The sequence below is a fragment of the Toxotes jaculatrix genome, chromosome 15 (genome assembly GCF_017976425.1).
Source record: "Toxotes jaculatrix isolate fToxJac2 chromosome 15, fToxJac2.pri, whole genome shotgun sequence".
NCBI lineage: Eukaryota > Metazoa > Chordata > Actinopteri > Toxotidae > Toxotes > Toxotes jaculatrix.
This window is the reverse complement of record NC_054408.1, coordinates 15,409,182-15,434,369: the sequence shown is the minus strand read 5'-3', so window position 1 is coordinate 15,434,369 and position 25,188 is coordinate 15,409,182. Positions and strand designations below refer to the sequence as shown.

General features: G+C 38.9%; 1 protein-coding gene across 1 annotated transcript in view; it reads right to left on the bottom strand.

Annotated features, from left to right (window-relative positions):
- The window catches only part of LOC121194233 (receptor tyrosine-protein kinase erbB-4-like), a 290,604-nt gene that overhangs the window by 11,516 nt on the left and 253,900 nt on the right, over positions 1–25,188 (bottom strand). Inside the window, exons 21-25 of the mRNA XM_041056962.1 lie at positions 8,311–8,466; positions 6,121–6,196; positions 3,829–3,975; positions 1,619–1,716; positions 1,065–1,235 (exon numbers count right to left, since the gene is read on the bottom strand). Of these exons, the coding sequence (XP_040912896.1) occupies positions 1,065–1,235; positions 1,619–1,716; positions 3,829–3,975; positions 6,121–6,196; positions 8,311–8,466 (648 nt within the window). The remainder of the gene's footprint in view (positions 1–1,064; positions 1,236–1,618; positions 1,717–3,828; positions 3,976–6,120; positions 6,197–8,310; positions 8,467–25,188) is intronic.

The window sequence follows — 25,188 nt, the reverse complement described above, 5'->3', positions numbered from 1 at the left end:
TGGAGAAAGACCAAGGAAAACAGACAGAGAAAAAGACAGCAGGAGGAAGATGAGAGTGAAACTGAGAAGGCTGTGTGGGTTTACTATCAAGATCTCAATCTTTTGTGCTTAAACAGAGAGAGTCCTGCAGCACATGCTGAGAAAACTCATTCCCAAATCTTTTTAGAAACCATTTAAATAATCTGAATGACTACTTTGACTTTCTATTGTCTCCTTTTCCATCATGGTTCAATGTCAGTCCCTCTGCTGCTAGACTCAAAAAGAAATGGTAATAAGAAATGGTAATCAAGAGTACATGCTAAATGAAAAGATATGTAACTAAATTCTAATTTATTCTACAAAGAAACTAGAATTACTGCCTTGCGGTTGTATGCCTTCGCCAGCCAGTCAAGTTGCACCACTGTCCCACTACATCCATGTCTGCCCAGACTCAGGACACAATGAACTACGATGGGACCACATCTGTTTCCATGTGTATACCTATAACTATCAACACGTTTACACATAATGGCCTATCCATCATCACAACCACCACTGTGCTAATAAAATCACATGTATGGCAACACAGTTCAGTCAGTTGGTTGACTGGATCTCAGATCTTTGTAAGAAAAATCTAATCCAACCCAAGTGATTTTACACCTTGAGAATAGCCAGATATCTCAGAAGTGCACTGCTCGTGTCACCTCTGCCATCTGCTGTAACAGTAGCAAACTGAAACAAAAAAAAAAACAAACTAATTAAATGTCTCATTGAAAAGAATCAAAAAGCCATTAGTTAAAACAACCCACTGCTAATAGGACTGAGGAATGTGCAGTTTATTTTATTGCTTATTACCTCTGCCAAGGAGGTTTTCACTTGTCTCTGTTTGTTGGCTTGTTTGTTTATTTGGAAGCAGGATAACACAAAAAGTACTGAATGGATTTGTACCAAACTCAATGGCATGATGGGGCATGGGTCAGGGGAGAACCCATTAAAATTTGGTGCTGATCTGGTTGAATTTCAATTCCAATCTGTCAAACTGTCCTGTGCTGTAAAGTAATAAGTAAAAGTAAGTAGCAAAATACCTTGCTGGAGTCCATGCGTTGGCGGGGAGTGTATGCCAGTGGTGGAATGTTGAAGGAGTGGGGCACCAGGTACTCTTCAGCATCCATCAGGTCCTCCAGTTCCTCCTCATCCAGAAGGCTCTGGAAGAATTTGCTGTCGTTGGGGCTGGGCAGCTTCATGCGATCATCACCCTGAGGAAAATTGTGTGTTGATGTGTGTGTGTGTTTGGTGGTGTCGGGTTAAGAAACATACAGATGGACAAACATTTGAAAACATTTGGAAAGCAAGATCTTTGACACTTTTCTAAAACATGATCAGAACATGTTTAATTGAACTCCATGTGGGAAAAAGGGAGAGAACGTTATAAGCAACTAAAGCAAAGGCTGACATTACAGTCACTGTCCCAAAATTCAGTGTGATAGTTTATTATAGTAATTAATAATCCTGTATTCATGTAACAAATAGATTTGTTTTTCTGTTACAATCAAAGACTTTACATCTTAACCGGCATTATGCCTTGTCAATGTTATCATTTAAAGCACATCTTGTAGGGAAGTCGTCACAATTTACCAACCTGGATGACTAGGTATCTCTGGGGATCACGCGCCATTCGAGTGAACTCTGCAGCCAGCTCCTTGAACTTGGGTCGACTGTCTGCATCAATCATCCAGCCTGAAAAATATGTATGTGTTAGTATTCAACCAATATTAAGTTCCAGATACATAGATATTGGTATTTAAACCTGTGGACCCTGGAAATGTTTAGCCATTAGCCCCCTGACTTTAAATTTGACCACATTAATCAATTACATATTAACTGAACTGGTAAAGTCGCAAAGTTTTCTCTCTTTCTGTTATTCTTGGCAGTGAGCAAATGCCTCATCTGAACCCTTCTGTGAACTCAGCTGCACCTAAGTGGGTGGAAAGGTGCAGTATATAGGGTATGTGTCAGTGGTGATCAGCTTTTCATTATTCTTATTCTTCACACCTCAAGGGTCCTGCCTACGCAGAACATGTCAAATATGTATGCCATGCTCATTTTTGTGCTGTTTCCATAAAAACTTTCATAATATTTAGACTTTTAAATCAATTCTTTGAGCCCTAAATAACAGACATTTTTCATCTTAAGTATATGCACATATGCCTGCAGTATGAATGACTGTTGTTGAATATGAAATATCTTCAATGAGTAACAGGAATGAGGCTGTGGAAAAGGCTACCACTACAGCACCTCCACCTTAACATCCTTACCTACCTTAATCTCTAATTACCTCACAGAAGTTTGTTATATGACTGGTGAAAGCTGATTGCATAATGACAGTAAAGATTCCTGATTAATAGTTAGATTGGTCCTAATCCCATCTAATTACTTCCACCTGTGATGCTGCAAGTGTGTGAATACAAAATTATGGTACAACAAATATGTATCCATCCCTATAGCTAAGATCACATCAATAAAGAATGAGTAACTGACCTATAAAAACTTGTCAGAATATCTTGTCATTAAATTTCACATTCTGATAGAAGCAAATAGTAGCAGTTTCCTACTTCTACAGGTCTCAAAAGATTTTCTATTCAAATCATTTTCTATGATATAAAACATTCCTATTTGTTCCATAATGAACAATTAAAGATTTTTTTTATGACGTTCTCTTTATTGTAATCACTTTTTCCAGTCTAAAGATAAATACTGTTTCATCACTAGAATGGCCATATGGGGTAATGCGCTCTTCTGCCAATTTCTCTGTGAACTCATCGTTACAGTGCCAAAGCAATCATGTGATCTGGCCCTGTGTAGAGCCTGTCTAGGTATCCAGGGAAATAAGAAAAAGAGATCGAAAGAGGGAGATGTGGCTTTACACACAAGTGCACACACACAGATACAAGATATTTCATATGTAAAAATGATCATCTTTTATCTTGATGCTTAGTTTCTTGCTTGTAAATCCCAGAGTAGTGAAGTGAACTAAACATGTGGAAGTGCATTTTCACCACATTTTCAGTGTGTGTTTTTGGTTCTATGAACCCTGTATGTGTAGTGGTGAAAAAAGAAAGGCAGGTAACAGGCAGGTGACAATGACCTCTCCCTGCTGAGTGTGTGTCTGCTTGCCAGGTTGGCACAGGTTCAGGGTGTCAGTGTGAGCCAAGGTGACAGTGAGGGCCAGAGGCTACAGCTTAGAGAGTAGAGGACAAGGTTGGGGTGGTGCTGGCATCAAGTCTTTTTTCCTGGCAGCAGTGGCCAGAGGTTACAACACCACCTGTGACCCCAGTGCCTGACGGCATGACAGCAGTGACCAACCCAGAAGGCCAATGTGTTGGTGGTGGATGTCACAGCCAGCCAGTAAAATGAGCTAATTCATCTTATGCCATAAGTCCTCCTAAATTCTAAAGAATTTCTCACCATTTTGAAATTGTAATATTCCAGCTTTAAAAACATTTATATTTGACGCCAACTAGACTCTCTTTTACAAAAAAGCTGTGGCATTTTGAAAATGACTCAATAAGAGCATGATTATGTCTGTCTGCCTAAAATCTACTGCCTTTTCTACTCTGAACTGTCTACAGGGCACAAAAACTAAATTATGTACAATACTGGCAAGACCATATAGAAGCTCTACACTAACATTTTTCTAACTTATAATGAGAAATATTTGTTGAAACTGTCAGAGAGATGCAGGCTTAACAATGGTTATTTTTGAGGCTGTAGTTTGTGGCTCTGTTGCATTCAATCATATTATACTGTAAGGAGTTCCTGTTAATTTGCCCACACCAAGGCTCTACCTACATTTGACCATGACCATGTAGACATCGATGGTGCAGATTGGCGGCTGAGGAAGACGCTCTCCTTTCTCTAGCAGGTCTGGGATATCTCTGGTGGAAATCCCATCGTATGGCTTCCCCCCAAAGGTCATCAACTCCCAGATAGTTACCCCTAAAAAAAAAAAGAGGGGCGTAGTAAGAGAGGCACAGAAAAACAAAGGAGATGACAACAGCATAAGAGAACAAAAGAGGGAGGATTAGTAAAGTAGAGCACAAAGAAAAGAACAAGTGAAGATAAATAGAATAAAGATGAGAGAACGGCGTGTAAAGAGAGTAAAGCAGGGTAAAGAGCAGAGAAGATTAAGGGTTCAGAAAGGAGGGTTATACAGCAAGAGAGGAGACAAGTAAAGAGGTGGAGAGAGAAAGAAATAGAAAAATTGACAGGAGAAAACGGGATCAAAAATGGAGTATGAATGGATATGAGAGGCCAGAAGAGATCAGAGGGAATAGGATGAAGAGACAGAGCACAAGCAGGAGAAAAGAGGACGCAACAAAACAAGGGGTAAAGAAGGGAGACAAGAACACAGGACTCAACAGAGGACAGAGGATGAGTGGAGGAGAGGAACTAATCACAGTCTTGAAAGTCATCAGCCAGTGTGAACTTTCTGCATTCTTCAGCCTTAATCATGTTAGTGTTAATGAGCTAATGAGTGGCAAGCAGAGTAAATGCACACAATAAGATGGAAATATAATAGCCCCCGGTCATAGAGGACCACTGGGGACATGGACCCACTAAACCACACTGATACTTTTAATCAAACACACATTATTCTCTTTGATACGACCCATCTTGAACATTTTATTCTCTAAATGACATTAAGAGCCATTGGTAGACTAAAACAGGAAACTGTTATTTGAAATATAGCAATAAAAATCTCATAAGACAGAGGGATAATGGAGGAGAGGCTTTAGACTTAAATCTTGCTGACATGCTGATGGCTGCAAAAACTGATTTTAATAATACAGGAGTAAAAGGAGTAGATCAGTACGCATTTTACAATGGCTGTGATTGCCACATGTTCAAGCAGTTAAAGAAGTAAGGGAAATCATCAATCTTCTCTGATTTGTCAGCACTGCTATGGTGGCAAAAATCCTCCACATCCTCTACAGCTTAGATCTAAATTTCCTCCCCACCTAGCAATTAGTCTGGAGTTTACTACATATGCAGTGCGTAGCAGGAGCCTTCACTAGATTAACTTGCACAATCTACAGCATTCCTGATATCTTTTTTTTAAAAATATGTCTTATGCTAATTTCTGCCTGCATCTTATTATTCTATCGTGTTTGTTTTTCGGTGCAACCCTTGCCCTTCTCCGCCAGGATAGCTGGCGACCCCGTCACTGAGTAGACCCTGTGGTTGCCAACCACAGTCAAGGATCTTCTCTGTTCTGACCCCACAGTGATGCAATGAACTCCACACTAAAGTCAGGACAGCAGAATCACTGCCTATCTGCCACAGGCTGAAAATCCGAACTCAGACCTCTTAAGACTACAGTGCACACACCACTTACAGTACTACATCACATTTCCTTTGAATAAAACAAAACAAAAAAGTATGTTGAATCAACATATTTCCAGAGCACATTTAAAAACACAATTTAATAATATAATTAAACAATAAAAATGAAAATAAAAGACAAAATAAAAGCACATAGTTAAAATACATTTGAGATGGGTTTTTTTAAAGACCTGGCAGTGAGGGGTGAACTGTCTGGCAGCAAAGGAAAATTCTGGACTTTGACTGAGGGTAAGACGAAGCACTAAGGAGGACTGAGCTGCTGCCACTCCATGTAGTGCTTCAAAAACAAATACAAGAGTCTTAACTGGTAAAGGCAGGCTAAAACAGGGGCAATATGGTTTGGTACATTTAGCCAGAGATTGTTTGTCAAATTTTGAAGCAGAAAGAAACATGACACCTACTGGTTCAATTTGGAGGACCAATGATGAGGATCTCTATCTAACTGTCATTAAGCTGGTGAGCATGATAACACAGCTTCAATTTATCTGTACGGACTTTGCTATGCTTTGCTTTGCATTTATTTATGTTTCCGCACTGAACATACTCTTAGCTGTTTGTTTAGAAGCCACGCACCTTCTGACATAGCTTTCTGCTAAATGAATGCAATGTAAGACCATTTAAAATGGAAAATGACTCAAAGAATATAAGTAGTCTGGCTGTTACATGAAAATATAATGGTCTTAATGGCTTTTACATCCACTTCACCTGAGCTCCCTAAAAAGCAATTTTGAAGCTTACCGTAACTCCAGACGTCACTCTGGTGAGTAAACTTCCTGTAATGGATACACTCCAAGGCCATCCACTTGATGGGCATCTGCCAAAAAAGAAGCAGAGCACATCTGTATTATATATGTGCAACATACCCCTGTCACAGTCTGCTTCCTAGTTCCCCTTGGCCCCTCCAGTCTCCAGCTCTTGCTCACTTCCCTTCTTCCCGATGTTCTCTCTTTCAGACCTGTCATTCTTCACCTGCCCAACAGATGTCTCCGGATTTTTTTCAAGTTCCACTTGCTCACCTGTTGACATCTCCAATCACCTGAGCTTCCCTCTCCCATACACACCTGAATCCAGTTCCCTTATTACCCAAGTCACTATGTACACTTGCCTTTTTCATCAGTTCTGTGTTGGATCATCTGCTATGTGTTGGATTATGTTCCCTTGTGCTTTCCCTGTGTTCCTGCCACCAGCGTGTAGTTTCCTGTTGCCTCTGCCTGCCTGTGTTCCTGCTTGCCATCTTGTTCATCTTGTAAGCATCTTGTGAGGCTGTTTTTCACCATTAAAGTATCTTCATCAAATCTGCCTGCCTTTTAGTTCTGTTTCCAGCAACGTGACACCGAGATTAAAAAGTGTTTGCAATAATCTCTTTCTCTTACATTTCTGTAAATGAAAATTTATGAGGAAACTGACGACATAAGTTCTGGGCTCAGACTAAAATTGGATCATTTGTTGGTGAGATGTTGGCATAGTATGAACAGCTCTGGCAGAGCTGAGTGTGTAAACCATGTTATGGAGAAGAGAGGTATAATAGAATAAAGGAAAACAAGGTTTGATGAAGGAGTATGTATCGGAATAAGGTGGGGCAAGTGGCAGGGCGGTCCGTGATGCATTTTAACACAGTGATTAGATTTGAACGGCAGTTCTGTTGATTACAGTGATGGAGGCTGAGGTGAGGGGGATGCCATAAGTCAGAGTGTGTCTGTCTTTCGGGGTGGGTTCGAAAACAAAATACAGAAGATGAAAAGGATGAGCAAAAATTAGAAGAGGCCAGAAGCCTGTGTACTGAGAGCCCCAAGGAAGCATTTGTTTACAACGTTTATAGGGTTGAGCTCTCCATTCCCCAAAAGTGAATAAAACGGTCCAATAGAGCAGAATAGTATCTCAATGACTCCACTAAAACTGTCCTTTGTGATGAGCTAAGGTCCTCCCCTCGGATATAAAACCCTAATTAATGCTAATGTCTATTGTTTGTTATTGTTGTCTTTTACAACATGTCAATGGTATGGTCCAAAACAGTAATTCAATAATATTGTATCTCAGTGAGATCAAGGTCACTAATGGCAGGCTCAAATGATCATATAGTTCATATTTGTACAGTACAGCAACTCTACCAACACAACTTCCAGCAATACTGGTTTAATAATACCAGAAGTACTGCTGCTGCACAAGTATTACTATTGTCACTAGATACACTAACATTCTTAGTTAATTAATTCAAAAATTAAAGACAGAATAATGAATTGGAATTCCCATTAAAGCATTTTACCATTAGTAAACCATTACTAATGGTTAGTAAACCATTAGTTTCTAAATGTCTGATACAATGTTGAAAACAAATGCAAATCAAAATTTTAAACAACATTTTGCTCATGTCCTTTCTCGCATGAAGTTAGAAGAGAAGATCCCTCCTGGTCTCATTTATGTATAAGGCTACACCCAGCAGACGATTAGCTTGGCTTAGCACAAGTACTTAAAAGCAGCTAACCTGGCTCTGTCTGAAGGTAACAAAATCTGAACACCAGCACCCCTAAATCTCACTAATTAACAGGTTATATTTCCTTTGTTCAAACATTTTAAACTCACACAGACACAGAGGTCTTTGCTAAGTGGCATTGCACAGGATAAATTATATGTCCCTTGACTTTGTATGCAGTCACAGCGCCTCTAAAATTCTCTTCATGTTGTGTCTGAACAGAAGAGCAGAATTCACTGCGCTCAGACAAGATATGGTTAGGTACAGCCAACGATGCTAGCTATAGCTTCATATTACCACACAGATATGAGAGTGGTATGAACCCTCTCATCTAATTTTTGGACTGAAAGTGTATTCCCCAAAATCTCAAACTATTTTACAGGTATTGTCTAGCTTTATTTTTAAATTTATGATTTTTTGTGTTATTACTTGTCTAATAGTGTAAATGGCTTATTTACCTTTCCTCCATCAGCGTTATATTCCTTCTCATTAACATCAAGCAGGCGAGCCAGGCCGAAGTCAGTGATCTTGATGTGGTTGGGAGATTTGACCAGGACATTTCGGGCTGCTAGATCCCTGTGGACCAGCCTACGCTCCTCCAGATACATCATCCCCTGCAACACACACACACACAGCAATCATTCTCTACTGAGTTCATTTATATACACATTTCAATACACAATACACATTTCTGCAGGCCTGACTGTGCAGCCGTTTGCAGCAACCTGCACAAACACATAAATGCAAGCCTGACTCCTGTTCAACATCACCATCTGTCTTCATCATCATCATCACTACCACCACCAAGACCCCATTAGAAATTTTATAATTATTCGTGTCATCATCATTACCACCACATTGTTATTTTTATGGTTATAATTCTCATCAATCAACAACTAGACTGTGAAAAAGCCCGCGTTATTGCCAAATGCTTGGTGATGCAATAACATCTGCATCCATAAGCATCAAGCCAGAGGCAGGTTTTCAATTAAAAACAGGTCCCATAGAAGAGGGGAATGTGTGAGCAATACATTTCATGCAATACGTTTACTGAACAATTACCACCCCTCTGCTCCTTCTCCCTCTCCTTACATTAATTAATGATGGTTATCTGCCTTGAAAAAAAGGCAAAGACATTTCTCTCTGACATTCTTAGATATTCAGAAGTTTCCACATGATTAATCTACAATATTCATTTCTAGTGAAACTTTGCCACATATTTTCAGTAAAAGGTGAAGATCCCTCTCAAAACCACATACAGACTGCAAGTGAAACTCTGAACACGCACACTTGAATAAGACTGATACACTTGTTTGTCAGTAAACTGTTATTAATCTTAATATTAAACTTAACTCTTAATATTTACTAAAAAGAAAAGTCTCAGCAGGGTCAATCTAAAACTTTCAGTATCAATATCAATATCAGCCCCTATCACATGTAAACACAGGCCCACACTCGCACACATATACAGACATAATAAAGTGGGATCATCAATCATCAATCAGAATTTGCATCACCATATGAGCAGACACAAAAGCAGATACAAAATAATGTCCTCAAGCTACAAAAGATCGTCATTTCAGTTGCAGGATCCTGTGCTACCTATTGTCCATTGTGCATCACTGTGGACCTGAGGAGAAAGTAAGATGGGGGGGGGGGGGGGCATTTCAAATTGGACCAGCAATAACAGAAGCCACTTTGTTTGAAGTGGCAAGAGGACAGAAAAACGAGGCCTTATTTGAAGCCATAACAAATTGGATTTAGCAGGAATCGGTTGGAATAAAAGGAGGAGTGGATGGAGGAGTAGAGGGGATATGTGGGGTTGAGTGGTGGCATTCTAAGAGGTGAGATTACATTGGTAAGGGTATAATCACACTGCCTCATTTGGCTGCCTCCCAGGGGAGAACATGTGGCTTCAGCACACACCTGCACATATACACACAAACTCACACATAGCTGCAGATAAACAACTCACACAAAGATACATCTGCATATGCATTTGTGAGTGTGTGCGTTGGGGGTAAAGACCACCCATGTCAAGGGTAGGGAATTAAAAAAAGACAAAGAAAGTAAAGACAGAAGTCAGTTTTCATTAGACTTCATGACCTAAATGAAATGGAGTTATTGTCACACACACACAGAGTTATTGCCACACAAACATACGCACATGTATCCTGTTATAGAGTAGGGACAGACAACCTACATGATCATTCAAGTTGGAGGAGAGTGGGCTAGGTCTACATCATGGCAGCAAGTTCGGCCCGAATAAGTTATGGATGACTGCTAAGTTACAACCTAATAATCAAACCAAATTGCCATTCCATTTCACTTCATTATTCAGCCTGACATCATGTTTGAGAAGCCTGTCTGACTGGATGGATGGATGAATGCGCAAAGATCCTGTTATAATATGCCACAGGCGCCCAACAAAGAGGTGCTGTCAGAGGTGTGCTGAGATGTGATGATTTACTGACAGCAAGCAAAATTCATCAGTTTCGTCAGTTCCTCACACACGTCAGGACACTGATACACTGGGAGATGAGTAGCAGTGAAAAATCTCAACTGAAGGCTTCTTTGTTTTGATTTTGTTTTCTATGCGTCTGCTTATTGGTTTAACACTAAAATGTTCAATTTACAGCAGTGATGCTGGCAAATCATCTCAGAGAGAGGCAGTGCCAGACCACATAAAACCCTAAACAAAAAGTATCTGTGCTAGCACACAGAATGATGGTCAAGTAGCCAAGTAAATGACAGTTTATTCAACTGCTGCTCATGTTTGCTTGTAGGAATCTTATCACTGGCTCTGGGCTCAACAATCACTTGTGAGCCAAATATTAACTCAGCTGCTAATCATTGTTGCCAACATGGCAACATGGTAATTGTTTTATGGACATGTGTGCCTAATAAATAATATAGAACTTTTTCCAGTTCATCACTCAACAGTGAGCATGTGTTTATTGTCAAACATCATATGAGATGATGCACATATGACAGGCACGCCAAAAAAACATATTTTATTAATTAATGGGTTCAGGCAAAGGTGAAAATTAAGTAAATGTGGGTGAAATAAACATGAGGAAGAAAAACAGAAAACAGAAATGAAAATAAAGGCAAACATTTTTTTTCAGCCTAATTAGCCATCATGATTTTTTTTTTTATTGTGAAGGGCCATGACACAGCCTCTCACCCCTAAATTTATCATCACTCCAGTACTGAGAATTCAGCTGACTGACAGCTACGGGGAGTCACTTTGGATATGTGGACAGATGATTACCACAAAATCGGTTTATCTTTATGTCACTTTGCATTACATCAGCAACAAGTGAGAGCTGAGCGAGCGAGTGCTCTGCACATCTGAATGGGACAGTACATTACGCAAAACAGCAGATAACCTCAGACCAGCCTTCATGCAAACCCTGCTTAAATACAATCTAAGTGAGTTTTTAAGTGAGTAACTATGTGTTTAATTATCATTACGAGTATGGGTCGGGTTGGATCAAGGTTTAATTCAGACATAATTGTTGGTAAAGGGTCGGTTCTGGTACTGAGCTGGTGTTGTGGGTTTGCAAATCTGGACCCAGGCAAGACTGGCATACTTACATGTCTAATCCAACGGGGGTTGATCCCATCATTGGCTATACAGTCTTAATGTAGTAAATATTCATAAGTAAATACATGACATGAAAAGGCAGCCAATATCTAATCTACTTTAAAAAAAATAGCTGATACCAATATTGCTGATGATGTTGGCTGCACTGTGACCTGACATTCAAAGGCAAGGGACAATACAAGTTAGCAAAAGTAGACAAAAACACAGACAAAGAGGAAGCTGACCAGCATCAAAACATGTTGAGTGATGATGTATGATTTTTATTCTTTTCTGTGAGTTTTTGCCTCTCTCTTGGTGGTTTGTCCAGCTCTTGCAAGCATGCATTGTGCAGAGAGATATACACAGAGGGTAGAATTGAACAGGATAAAGGTTGGGATTAGAGGTATCCCATGCCGGCCATTGCCTACGGCTCCCAAATCATCCAGTCCCTGTGCATGTGTGTGTGTGTGTATGCCATGGTATACACAGCCACGTTTCTGACAGATTCTTATTTGTACATAAATCGCGCCCAGTAATCTCCTCAATTTTCGAGACAATTAAGCAATGGAGGGAGAATGGATGGCTTGGCAACCCATGAATTTTAATTTGCCAGCACAATGAGATTGAGTGGGGGAGGTGATGGAAGTGTGCAGTGTGGGAAGTGGCTGCAGACGTGCGTGAGGAACAAACTTTTTTTTCTTTTTCTACTTGGTTGCTCTCATTTACTGCCCTCCCATGTGGACATGATGAGAACAACTCACTGCCAGAGGTTTGTAATTGCAGCAAACCTGGATGCGACAGCCAGGGAGATGCCAGTTGTGGAAGCTGTATTTCAGGTAAGCCTGCCACCAGAGAAAATCCACGGGCTTCAGACAGACTGTGTTATGATCGCACCTCCAGACGAGGGCTGCTTTCCAATCAGTGGGGATCAGGCCTGTGCCCTAAACCCTGCACATGGAGATTTTATATGGAAAAGCAATCCAAGGGAAAAAAAAACTACTAGGAGCAGAAATGCCAAGGCTTTGAATCACACAGAACTTCAGGAAAATACAACTGTAACTGCTAACCAATGTACAAGGTTGTCCACTCTGTGACATCCCTACATTTTCACAGTCACATAAAAAAAAATGTCCCACTTCTTTTAGTGTTTATGGATGCTAAAAGAGACCAAGTTTCACATTGTGTGAATTTTCATAGTGGGATTCAATTGTATGAATCGCATACTATGACACTGCACTAGAAAAACAGGTTTCCATGTAAGCTTCAACAACTCTGCCATCTCTTCTTGTCCATCATTCTGAATAGTTTTTGTCACTGCAGTGGGCCCAGAAGTTGCCAATTTCTGCTTGAAGACAGACTCTGAGTTTGTTAAAAGTAAAGAAGAAAAGTAGACTTATTCTTTAGTGCAAACAGTGGTGCAGAAAATCTCATTTACAGAAGAAGAAAAAGGGAAGGTGAACAGGACATACACAGTGCTACAGGTCTGTCTGTAGGATGCTTAACTACCCCCTCGCCAGTCAAGAGAATTATTGCTCATCCAGAAAATATTCTGACCTCCCGTCATGGTTATTTATGCTTATTTCACAGAGTCATGAGAACAAAACCCAAGTGGACAGGATTGTCCTCAGATTTGTTTTGTGGAGACAGATTTGGTGCCAAATGGCAAAGGGCTGGAGATTAAATCAATAGGAGGAGAGCGAGGAGAGGTGGTGCCTATTTTTCACTGACTGGCACTTCCCACTGTTGTTTATCCTGGCTAAGATAGACTCTTGCACACACACGCACACAGAGGAAGCTGTCAACACACAGGCAGCACACACACACACCCACACCCACACACACACACACACACAAATCTATAATCAAATGATTCATCCTGATGCAGTGTTATTCATGAGGAAACACTTCTAATGAGATTGAACATCCTACAGAGGTTCCATAAATCTCTTGTGTGTTCACTTTCTTTAGTGAGAAAGAGAGAGAGTGTGTGTGTGTTAGGTGATCTACCTCCTGTGCAGGGGTAGGAGTGATATCTCTTACTGTGGATTTATGCCCTTTGTGTTATGAAGTGAAGAGGAATTCATTCTTGGATCTCACAGCATGCCACCATTTAAAGTGATTATTAATTATGATGTGATTATTAATTATGACAGAGAGTAAGACATCTGATTTCATACATATTCTGCTTTCACATCCTTTCTAAAATCCATCATTTATTCATTGATAATACTTAATCATGTTTCTCAATCTGAATCTTGCTCCTGCCACATAAAAACAAAATAAAAGAAGAGTTTAACATTTGGATTAATACTCGTAGCATAAAGGCAGGAAGTAGGGGGTCACCGCTAGCATTGCTCTGTCCGAAGCTCAGCTGACACCTCCATGAAACTCACTAACAAACACATCGTCTCACATTTGTTTAATCCATATTTGTGAGATTATAGGACCAAAAGCAATAGAAAAACAGAGTGAAATTTACTGTGATTAGCTTTGTACTTCAGCGATGTCAGTGTGGAATTTCAGGCTCGGTAAAAAAGAAAAAAAAATGTAATTAATGAAATGACTCTTGTACCTGTGAATGAGAGTCATTTCATTCTGAACACTGAACACTCAGCAGCAAGAAAACATGACTTGTCTGTGCTGTTTTTCTCTTTTATTACACAGCCTCTTTGGTTCATTTTAACTGGAATGCCAGTATTTCTGGAGGACACAGTATGTTTGTTGACTGTCTATTTTGTGTTATCATATTATGAATAATAGGGCAGTTTTATTGGTAGGCTTGTGACACCATTGCAGCATCTGTTTGACGCAGTACATGTTTAACGTATGGTTTGGATATAAAAAGATTCCAGTGGGCATGGGAGAAGGTGAATCACTGTTTAAGGAATGAGGTGAAACGAATCACACTAATGTGGGGGAGAAACTGAAGGAAAGGGGGTGAATGATAACACAATAATGATGAAAGCGGTAGGCTTTCATTTCATTTTAAGCTCCCATGTCATAATGAATTTAGAAAATGACATTAGGGAGCAGCTTGAATATGAACAATTTGTCTATGCTCAGACTGGGTTAGCACTGTGTGAAGGGAAACCTTGGTCAAATACATTTATTCTCTCTGATGAATGCTTGGTTCAGATTCCACCACCTTAGCTACAGCGTAGAGGAGGGTTTGTAACTCTTATATGAACACAAAAACATTCTCATGAGTGTAACTGAAATGGTACAATATGCAATCATCAATTTTAATTAATGATCAGAGGGGAAAAGACTTGTACTGATTACAGAAGAATATAAACTAGGAAGAATAAGTGCATGCAACTTTGAATATGCTTATGTGTAAGTCAAGGTCTTTACTCACAAAGTGAATTATGATATCAATACCCTGACCTATGCTCTGACAGAGACAGAGTTGGAATGCTGTAAAAATAAATACGTTTGTATAAGCAGAAAATAAATGTTTGATTAAATCTGAAAACTTCAGACACTTGGCGGCGGAGAAGACAAACATACATATGAAGTCTTGTTAAACAATCCTTGCATTATTAGGGAGAGAAAGAAATTTTGTCCAATTTCCCAAATATTTCTGGAAAAATGGGAGAATGCTTGAAAAACATGCCAAATACCACCCTTACCTGCATAAAATCATCCAAATCAGAACCAGTATTTTGCACCCTGGTGACATACAATCAAACCTTTTTGAAGCCTCAGTATGTTATTCCTTTGAAGTCTGTTTTTCTTACTATCTGGCTTAACACTAAAAATCTCCATCAACTGTAATCTCAGAAAAACATTTTGAATGACCTTGAATTAGCAACTAAAAATAAAATGTGTCAGATTACCATTGGATTTGTGGGGCTTTTTGGGTACTGGGAGTAAACTTTACAGATAAATTAGTATACAACACTACAATATAATACAATACAATACAATACTAGTAACTGGATGAGGGGTTGTGTAAATGAGTCTGTCATCCCAACAAAGGAAATCTGATGATGCTGATGGAGAAAAGTTTAACCACGTAAAATCCCTGAGCTAGCACTGGCATTTATACTCCAATACAAAAACACAGATCAAGCATGGTGACCTTGATCTTAACATTTTTTCCACAATTGCTCGCTGCAGTTTGACTTACTAAGCTCTCTCAGGACATAGCTCTCTGACAGACTCTGTATCCTTAGTTTTATAAGCTTAGTTTTATACATTTTTTTTTTTTCAGTCAGGTTCACAAAAAAGCATCGACTGAAGCGTGGCATTTTGGTTTGCAGAGCTGAGAAAGACTTATGGCTTTGTCAAAAGATTATTGGAGCACATCAGGGCTGAAGACATTTGATACAAAGTTTCATGTAAATGGGATTATAGGTGTATTATAGCGCACTTGTAAACAGAGCCAACACTTAAACTTTTTAAATTAAAGTAAGAGACAGTCAACTGACAACATAATGGAAAAATCCTGTTTTACTACAGAATTACTTGCAACTTCACAGTAAGTTATCGTGTAACTCTTCTACAATAAAGCTTCCAATTTGCATTATCACAGACAGAGAACATAATAGATTAGGAATTCTACCTTATTCACTGCCTTTTTACCCCAGATGCAAAACAACTGGCTCAAGTCTGTCCAACTTCCCAGACCACTACCAACATAAAGCCTCCAACATACAGGGAGAGTCTGTCACTGACTGCTCACACAACTGATTCAACCCCTGCCAAGATGAATAATAATAGTTGCAAATAATTACACACAACAATAACGTAGTATTACTGGCTAGCTTTACTCTGGAGGCTACCATTTGTTTTTGTTGTTTCTCTCTCTCTGACTTGTAGTTGAAAGTGCATAGAAATCTATTGCTCTATGCTGGAATCTTTCTTTTGGACATCTCTGCAGTCAGGTCAGGCATCAAGTTCACCAGCAGATTGTGCTCAAGCATATTTCAGCAGGGCTGATGTTTGAAAGCGTGGAAACTTGAAACAAGATTCTTTGGTTAAAGCAAAAGACGATTACAAGCTACCAAATAAATCACAGAATGAAGTTCAGATCCTGTTGCCAACATTACAGAGGATAATGTTCAGAGATGGCAGATGACAGAGGGCACGGATACTTTTGTGACCCTAGAAAAATCAGATAACAGAGAAATATCAGCCGACTTACACTGATTCACGAGATTGTGTTTTACTTCATGACAGTGGTATTTTATGTGGAAGATGAGGATGTGATTCTGAGGTAGAAGGAGAGGTTATGTTTTTGCTGAGGAGCTGTCAAGCAGCCATCACTCTAAATGGGATTCAACCTCTTCGCTGTATCTGTCACTGTGGCAGCTGAGCAGAGAATGACCTCTCTTGGCCACGGCTGTTGATTTTTTAAGTTAACAACCCTGCTGTCAGAGAATTCATATCTGCTGCTTTCAAATAATCAAGTCAGAATTTAAAGTTCAGCTTATGAATGTGATTAGATGCTTCAGAATCTGTGGAAATTTGGTGCTTGTTCCCTGTCAATGTTTTTTTTTTTTTTTAAATAAATTTGGAAATAAATTGCTTTTTTACACTATGGAAAGGAAGAGAGAGACCCTAACATCACTTGAAAAGATTTGGGAGACCCAGGAAGTAACAAATCCACAAAACTTCTCTTATGACTTCTAAAAAGTATTTTATCCATACTAAACATTTTTATTTTTCTAGTAAAAATACGTATTTTATCTCAAGGTAATTAGGCAGTTTAAACAGTCTTTTATGGACTGAAGCATTTAGCTATGAAGAGAGAAGTGTTTTTCTCTCTTGTACTTATTAATAATTCTAAAACTTTGTTTTGAATGAATAGAATTAATGTCCACATAAATAGTAGTCTGAATGAAGAGAAATGAGCAAAAACAAAAACCTGAGACAATAAACAAGAGGAAAGAATCCATCCCTTTGCTGGAGAGAAGAGTCGAGCTAATATTTTTGAAGCCTTTCATCCAGCTGGCTCTTATGAATGAATGTATGAAGGGTATACTTTAACCTCACAACCCACAGACGGAGGGACAGAGAGAAATGCTCAGACAAAGAAACAAATAAAGAACAACGGGACGGCAATACCAATAAAGCCAATTTTTTAAAAGCTGATTTAGGTGAGAATTTTAGCTTTCTTGTTTGCTCATATCTTAACTGGTGGCTTAAACATGAGGAGGAATGTCATCAAAGGAATTTAAAGACAGAAAGTCAGCAAGCACTTCTCCATATATTTGACATGAGATTTATATTTGGCTTCAGGGGGATCAGAAGCTAAATTACGTTTATGGCCCACAGCATGTTTGAGTTTCACTATAAGAGTGGGCTAACAGTCAGCCAAGATATGAAACTGTCTCTGTGCTTCATCGTTATAGAATTATTTCAGCTGAATTCTTGAGCTCCACCTAAAAAGCAAGTGAGAATCTTGTCCAGAGAAAGCTTAAAGTCTGACCATAACAAGAAAATGTAAAAAGTTTAGTTCTCCTTTATCAACAAGATTTGTGGGTCATGCATGTGTGGAAGTTTGAATGGTTAAAGGTAAATTTCTGATGTAATTTTTACAACATCTGACAAAGTTTTTGGGTTAACTGTGACACGATCGCTTCCCTCTCATTTTTAACACAAGTTTGCATTCTGTCAGACTTGCACTAACAGAACAGTATCATCTGCAAAAGAAACATGCAACTATTTATGTTATTTTGTGAGAAACTCCCTTTCCTCATATGCTTTACATTTTCTTACTTTTACCGTCTTTCTTTTACCTAGAGGCACACTGAGGAAGTGTGCAGTTGTGCTTGTGCTTGTGTGATAAATTAAGATATATAGTTTACCATCTGCTTACCATCTGGTTAAAGCTTGAATTTTCCACCAACGTGATTTTAATTTTAGATAATGCTTAATTTTTGTTCTATATTATAATGATAAAAAAAATACTACACAGCTTGGACGGCAGAGCTATAAGGTCTGGAGAGTTAACTCACTCTGGTATGATATATTTTCTTTTTCACTATTGCAAAATTTCCACTGAATGGCTTTTTGTACTCCAGCTCTGCCATCTGTCTGTTTGCCTGTCTCTCTCTGTCTCATAGAAAAAGGAGTCTGGTATCGACCACATTACATAGTGTTGCACACTTGGTTATCACTGACCCGCATAGAACCCAGCAATGAGACTGCAGGGACTGCCAATACCTGCAGAAAACATACAGGTTTCACACAGGTTCAGTTCATGTTAACAATGCATGTTAGCATCAGATTATTTGCATAGGTGTGGATGTTTCAATTATTGTAATGAAGTGAGACAAGAGCAAACAGAAAAACTGATTAAAGAGAGAGAGAAAAAATCCATGAACAAAGAAAGGTGTTACTTTGTGAGTGTGTGCATGTGTGACCCAGATTGCACAATCCAGCCCTGCTTCCTGTCAGTTTACCACTACCACCCTGCCAGCATGCAGGTCTGCCAGGTCCCTACAGGCACCTTTGGAATCAGGTGGCAGATTCATAACATACGCCAACAACATGACCTTGTCCTGGAAGGGCCCACTCTAGCCCTGTGATGGGGGCAACAGGGGCCAATGGGGTGAGTGGGAGTCGAGGAAGAATGAGACACCAGATGGATATGTTAATGCACTTGGCATGGTGTAATCTGCTTCTATCTCTCTCTGTCTTGCTCTTTCTCTTTTTCAGTCTGACTCTGTTTCTCTTACTCTCTTTGCCAAAGAGTACACACAGCAGCAAATGCCATTCTTAAAACGCCATTAAGAAGTAGATGACTTGTCGGCCTCTATCAGCAGCCAAAGAGCTGCAGTCACGTGATCGACTTTCTGGCACAGAATCATTTAATTTGTGTCCTCTTCAATTACAGTAGCCTGTAACAGTAAATCACAACAGACTGAGCTTAGCTTTCTGATTAAAGCAGAGATCCAACCAAATATCCTCTGAAGTGCTTGGACAATAACAAACTAAACACTGTAATAATGATTACATGTAGTGCATTTGAGCACACAGTTTTTGATCAGATGGCCAGAAGGTGATTTTTCACAGCCAATAGCTCCCGGCAGTTGACTCATTGGTATTTACTGACAACCCTTAAAGCCTGTTAAGGCATCCTTATTTTGTTATAGGCTAGACATAAACTAATTTTGCAGTTTATTAGATACACCTAGCTAAAACTAATGCAGTCAAATACAGCAGTCCTGCAATCAATTCTACCTTCATGAGGGTTACAGTTCTTAGTTTGTTGCTGAAAAGCCTGAAAATGTGTATATATTTGTTTTCACTAGCTGTGAAAAAAACCAAAACAAAACACAACAGTATGTAGACTAAGCAATTAAAGCAACCTGCAAATAACAAGTTGCTTTGCTTTAATTGCTCAGTTGTTCCTGATGTACAGTTACAATCTTAGGAATGAAATAAAACGAATGAAACAGATTTTTTTCTTTTTTTTTGCAAGGTGTGAAAATCTCTTTCTCGAATGGGTATTTATTTTTTTATTTTTTAAATTAATTTGTTGACGTGGTTGTAAAATGTGTGCATACTGATGGAGGTATGTAATTGTGTACTGTTTGTGGAACAGGAAAATAATGAAAATAAGTGAGCAAAGTCTATCTTAATTGCATTAAATAAGCCTTGTATTTATTTGATTGATGTTGCACAATTTGGTCATTTGCTTCTGTGTTTCAAAACCTTTTATTGCAAAGAGACCAGAGATTCTTATGGAAACAAACATAACTGACTGATTTACACAGGTTTTTTTTAAAAGGGCTGCAGAAAGGCAACTCCCAAGACTTTAAATGAAAGAATATTTACTCAATGGCCGATGAAAAATTATAAAATTATATAAATTAATCCTCATCTCAGTGTTTACACGTAGTATGATTTACACATTAAAGCTGAACAAAGTATGCAGTGCAAAGTATTCACACAAATTAAAGTACCATATTGCAGAAAGTGAGACTTCCATGTCTTTTTTGATAATAAAGCAGGTCTAGGTGCCAAATAAATACTATGAAAATATCAAAATGCTAAATCCGCTGAGAATTTCACAACTATACAGTCACTCCCCTCTGCATGCCCCCGGTATGGCCCACTCGGACCCATTGTCCAAACTTTTTTGTTTTGTTGTTTCAACTTTGTTAACAACACAAGCTCTTGTAGCCAGACAGAAAAATGTCTAAGAAACGCTACACAATCATTAGATGTCAGGAAGCCAGTATATCATTGCACAGCCTTCCCAAGGATAATAGTATTAGAGACCAGTGGAGAAAGTTTATTTTTTTGAAATACTGGAGTTTTTATTCCAAATTTGAGTGTTTAGCTCATTTCAAAGCTACAATCGGTTGGCCTGGCTGTGTGTCACTCAGAAAAATCAGTCAGCCAATCAGAAAAGAAAAGAAAACGCCCTGTTCTTGCTAGATCTCCAGAGAGAAGTGTGAAAGAGGAGGATTTAAAAATATATTGAGATGGGTTTTGGCACTTAAAGCCACAAATACATCTTCTTATGGACATCAAAACAAAACATCAGAAAAGTGTAAAATATGGGACCTTTAATACAAACACATTTCCTGAAGTAAAATGAAAGATAGAAACACGCGCACACTTTATACACAACTGCATTATGACATTGTGTATCAAGCACTTAAAGGCAATGAGAACCTAAAAAAAGCATTCAGAATGGTAAACAGAAAATGAGTAAGAAGAAAACAACAATTGCATTCGACCTCTCAAGGAGAGAAGATGGTTTGTATTCAATCAGCTGTTGTTTTGGCCAATGGGAAATGTGTTTAGAGATTTCTCACTTCCCTCTTCTCTCCTTTCTTCTCCTGCCCTGTGGACTGTGGGCCATCATCATGATCTTTGCTGTCTTATAATGACATAATCTGAGAATTAATTTCAATAACCCCTAACCCACCATATATTTTTTCAAAAGTGAAACACTCCCACTGTCCCAGCCTCTTTAACCTATTTTGTGATTTACTAAACTGAAGATGTGTTTTCAACTGAAATTAAGATTTAAGCTGCTGATACTGAGGTCACTGACTCCGGAGTGGTTTTATGGTTCTGTGCTGGTGTAGGAATATTTCAGTGTCAGACTTCATAGAATCACTGTAAAAGAGGTTGGATATGCTGTATATTATCAAGCTGTGCTGTGCTGCACTGCAAAGAGAATCTTGTAGGGCAGAACAGAGGCAGCCCATTCTGACCTACCACACTCCTCTTTTGGGTGGTTTTTTCTTAGCTTCCATGGCAATTACTCTTTGTTAATGCGAAATGAAGAAAACTAGTGTGTCGTGCCAATCATGAGTCATAGCATTAAACTGTTGAAAAATAATGTCTGGACGCATTTCAGATTCAACACTAAAAGGTTGGAAAACATGTGGATAAAGGTGATTGTTGTGGTGATGTTTTCTGCCTTTCGGAAATGCAGCTGCCTTACAGCAACATCACAGTGACACCAAATCTGATTTTGCCTGTTGGTTTGTTACCAAGGCGGCAGAGGCAATGCAAATGAATGCAATGTCAACACAATGTCAATTCAGTAACAAGCTCAAAGATTAGGTCATGTGTGGATGCTTTTTGAATAGTTTGAACCAATCAAGTATTAGTCCTCATTCTTCAAAATGTGATTTTCTAAAAAATAGACAGCTCAAGAGCATTTTGGTAATTCTTGGCAAGAAGAGACAGAGTAAAGTATGAAAGAATAAAACTGTTTAATTTAATTTCAAGTCTGTTTTGTCAAAGTTTGCTCAGGGTGGATTAAGTCAGCTGGTGAGATTTAGGAAGTTTTGTGTTTTTTGAGGTTTTCACAGATTTTGGCACTGTGTTCTTCTCACACTGAAACAAAGCGGTGAGTCAGGTTTGATTTACTGTAAAGCTGTTAGCGAGTTACTTGTTGGTTTGTCACTAGGGTAGTTTTAGGGAATGCTTTGTCAGTGGGGTGGCAGGTAGAAGAATGTGTGTCTGTGCATGTGGTAGTTATTTAACAAGGCTAATGCTTAATGGGTTCTCTGTATACTTAATCATGATGGATAAGGCTACACTCACAATGTAGAAAAAGGAAGAGAAAGAGAAAGGAAAAGATGGAAACAGAGAGAAATAGGGAGTGTTCATGTTAAAGCACTGGATCCAAATGTGAGGTTGGGTTTGGTTCAGCATCTGGATGAAAGCTTGTCTTGGCGGTTTTGCCATCACAACATATTCTAGTAAATTCTTGCCACTAATGTATGCTCCCTCCTGCTGAATATACAGTATTTAAAATTAAAACAAATATATCCATTCCATTATTAAATAATATGAAGCATTCATTTTGTGTGGCATTGTGGATTCAACTATTCACTCTGTTTGATGCCTGTGCAGCTGTATTTAGGCCAGTCCTAGAATCAAGATTCTGAGGCAAAACTTTGTCCAAGGCAGCGCATCAACTTATAACTTTATAATGAGGTCCTGTGAGTAATGTTGATTCCCAGTCACATTTTAAATGTTGAGATTTGGATTAAAATGAAATGTCACTGGGAAGAATTGGCCGACTCATGCGTTGCAAAGTTACATAACAGTTACAGACAAACATAAGATTTCTTATTGTACTGTGTATCAGATCGCTGTTGTCAGTTGAATATTGTGTTACTCCATTGTGTGAGCTTTACATAATTGTAAATTATGTACAAGTACAAGTACATAATTGTACTTGTAGATTTGTTCCTCTATTAGCTGGGAAAAGTACATGACCCTTTGGCTTATGAAACTATTTCTAAGCCTGTTGCGTTATTTCCTAAAATGCGTGGTTGTCAATCTAATGTTTTTTGTCTTGACTTCCAGAAACTTGACATTTCTGGAGAGAAAGGATGTTCTGCCAGCAGTGCTGTGATGCGACATTCTGTCTGTCCTTAATCACATTGGCACAGCTTGTGTGTCTGGCATACAACAAACGACAGAGGTTATGAGTCAGTCGCTGACTCAGGTTGATGACTGTGAGAGACAGCAGCTATTTAGAGAATACGTTTATTCTAATTTCTTCACCTTTCAGAGATGGGACAGTCTGCCTATCTAGTGAGCCATCCGTCTGCTTGTGTTTGAATGTAGGCAGCCAAATCTGTTTGTGCTTTCCAGTGAGGAAGTGTGTGGAGATTGCCTCAGGTTGTTTGCAAAGGGGTGGGTGTGTAGAAATGCACTGCTGAGACACCTCTCGAGTAAACATTGACTGTGCTTGATTTGATCTCCGATGTTGCCCACGGGATGGGCCTTAAAGGGTGCACGGTTCTTTATTTTTTAAGCAGATACTGCCAGTCTTTAAGCCTTGGATGAGATGGAAGAGCCAATGTAAATGCTTAATACAAGTGATGAACTAGCAAAACACCCCAAAACACAGAGTCAAAGAGGTCTTCATAAATCTGGCAGAAGAGAGTCCTCCTGCGTTTATATGTAGTGAGCGGTATCAAACTGAACAAAGTTTTCTAATAGAAAAGGCATAAATTTATGATTTGCTGAAAAATAACAGATTCGGTAGCAGATTGTTATTTAGCTGAGGGACCAGAATGTGTGTTGGTACAGATCTTTACACCAATCTGTCTGTATGCTTGTTTGAAAAGAAAATGTGCTCATTGGAATAAAGGATCAAAGAATGCTTTACAAAAGAAGGCTGAGGCAATTTTCCATGGTGTAAAAATATTTTTCTGCAAGCCTTTTGTCTTAATTGATGAGCACAAATGCATGCCTTGGCTTGCTTTTCTTTTCTTGGATTGGTATTGGTTTAATCTTTGATAGCCACAAACTGGAGACCGTAATAAAATCTGCTTTCTTTCCATTTGCCATAACATTGTTAGACAGAAAAGATTTTCTTTTCATTTCAGTCAGTCCAATAAATGAAGAACTTAACAATGCTTTCGCTTTTTACTCATTTTTAAATGTTATCTGGTCTGTGAGTTTGCCAATTTATAGCCCAGTTGGTCAGACCCAGGTTAACTGGTGGAGTGGTCTGTGAGCCTTGTCAGCACTCAGAAAACTTCAGTCAGAGCAGAAAACAGCATGCAACAAGGCTTGCAACTTCCCACCAATCGATAAATGGAATAACTGCCACTTAGGCCGTTATACCATCCTCTTTCGGGTCTGGAGTAATGAACTATAACAGAGAAATGATAATAATGATGATAGTCATAATTAGTGGGATAATAACAGGGCAATCACGGGGTGCCGAAACGGGAGACATTAGCTGTGATCTATGATTGATCTGTTGTGAGGCTGGCAGCTTGGCAATCGAGCAGGAGTTCCCTGGAACGGGGTGATACAGAGCGTGTGTTTCAGAGTGTGTTGTTTGTTGATATCATTTAAACACATATTGGCACACATTTACAAATATTACAAAAATAGTGGCATCGTTGTTAATGCCACTATCTGTTGTTAAGCACCAAATGTAACATTATTCTTGTAACATTCTTAAAGGACCAGTTCACCTAAATTACAGAGAAACATATTTTCTTTCTTTCCTCTTGTGGTGCCCAGCCATGCAGATAGCTTTGTTGTAATGAAGGTGAAGGTCAGAAGGTCAAAGAATTAGACAATTACATCTAAACAAACTTCAACAGTAACCCACAGTTTTCGTATGGAGTATTTCCTTAGTAGATAGGTCCAATTAATAGGTTTCACAGTTAAGTTTACAAATTATGACAAACACTGACAGTTTTATTTCCCAAATTTTCAATGCTTCTGAGTACTGAAAAAGAAATTACTTCCACCTTCACTGTATTGGGGTGTAGGCAGAGATCTCAAAGAC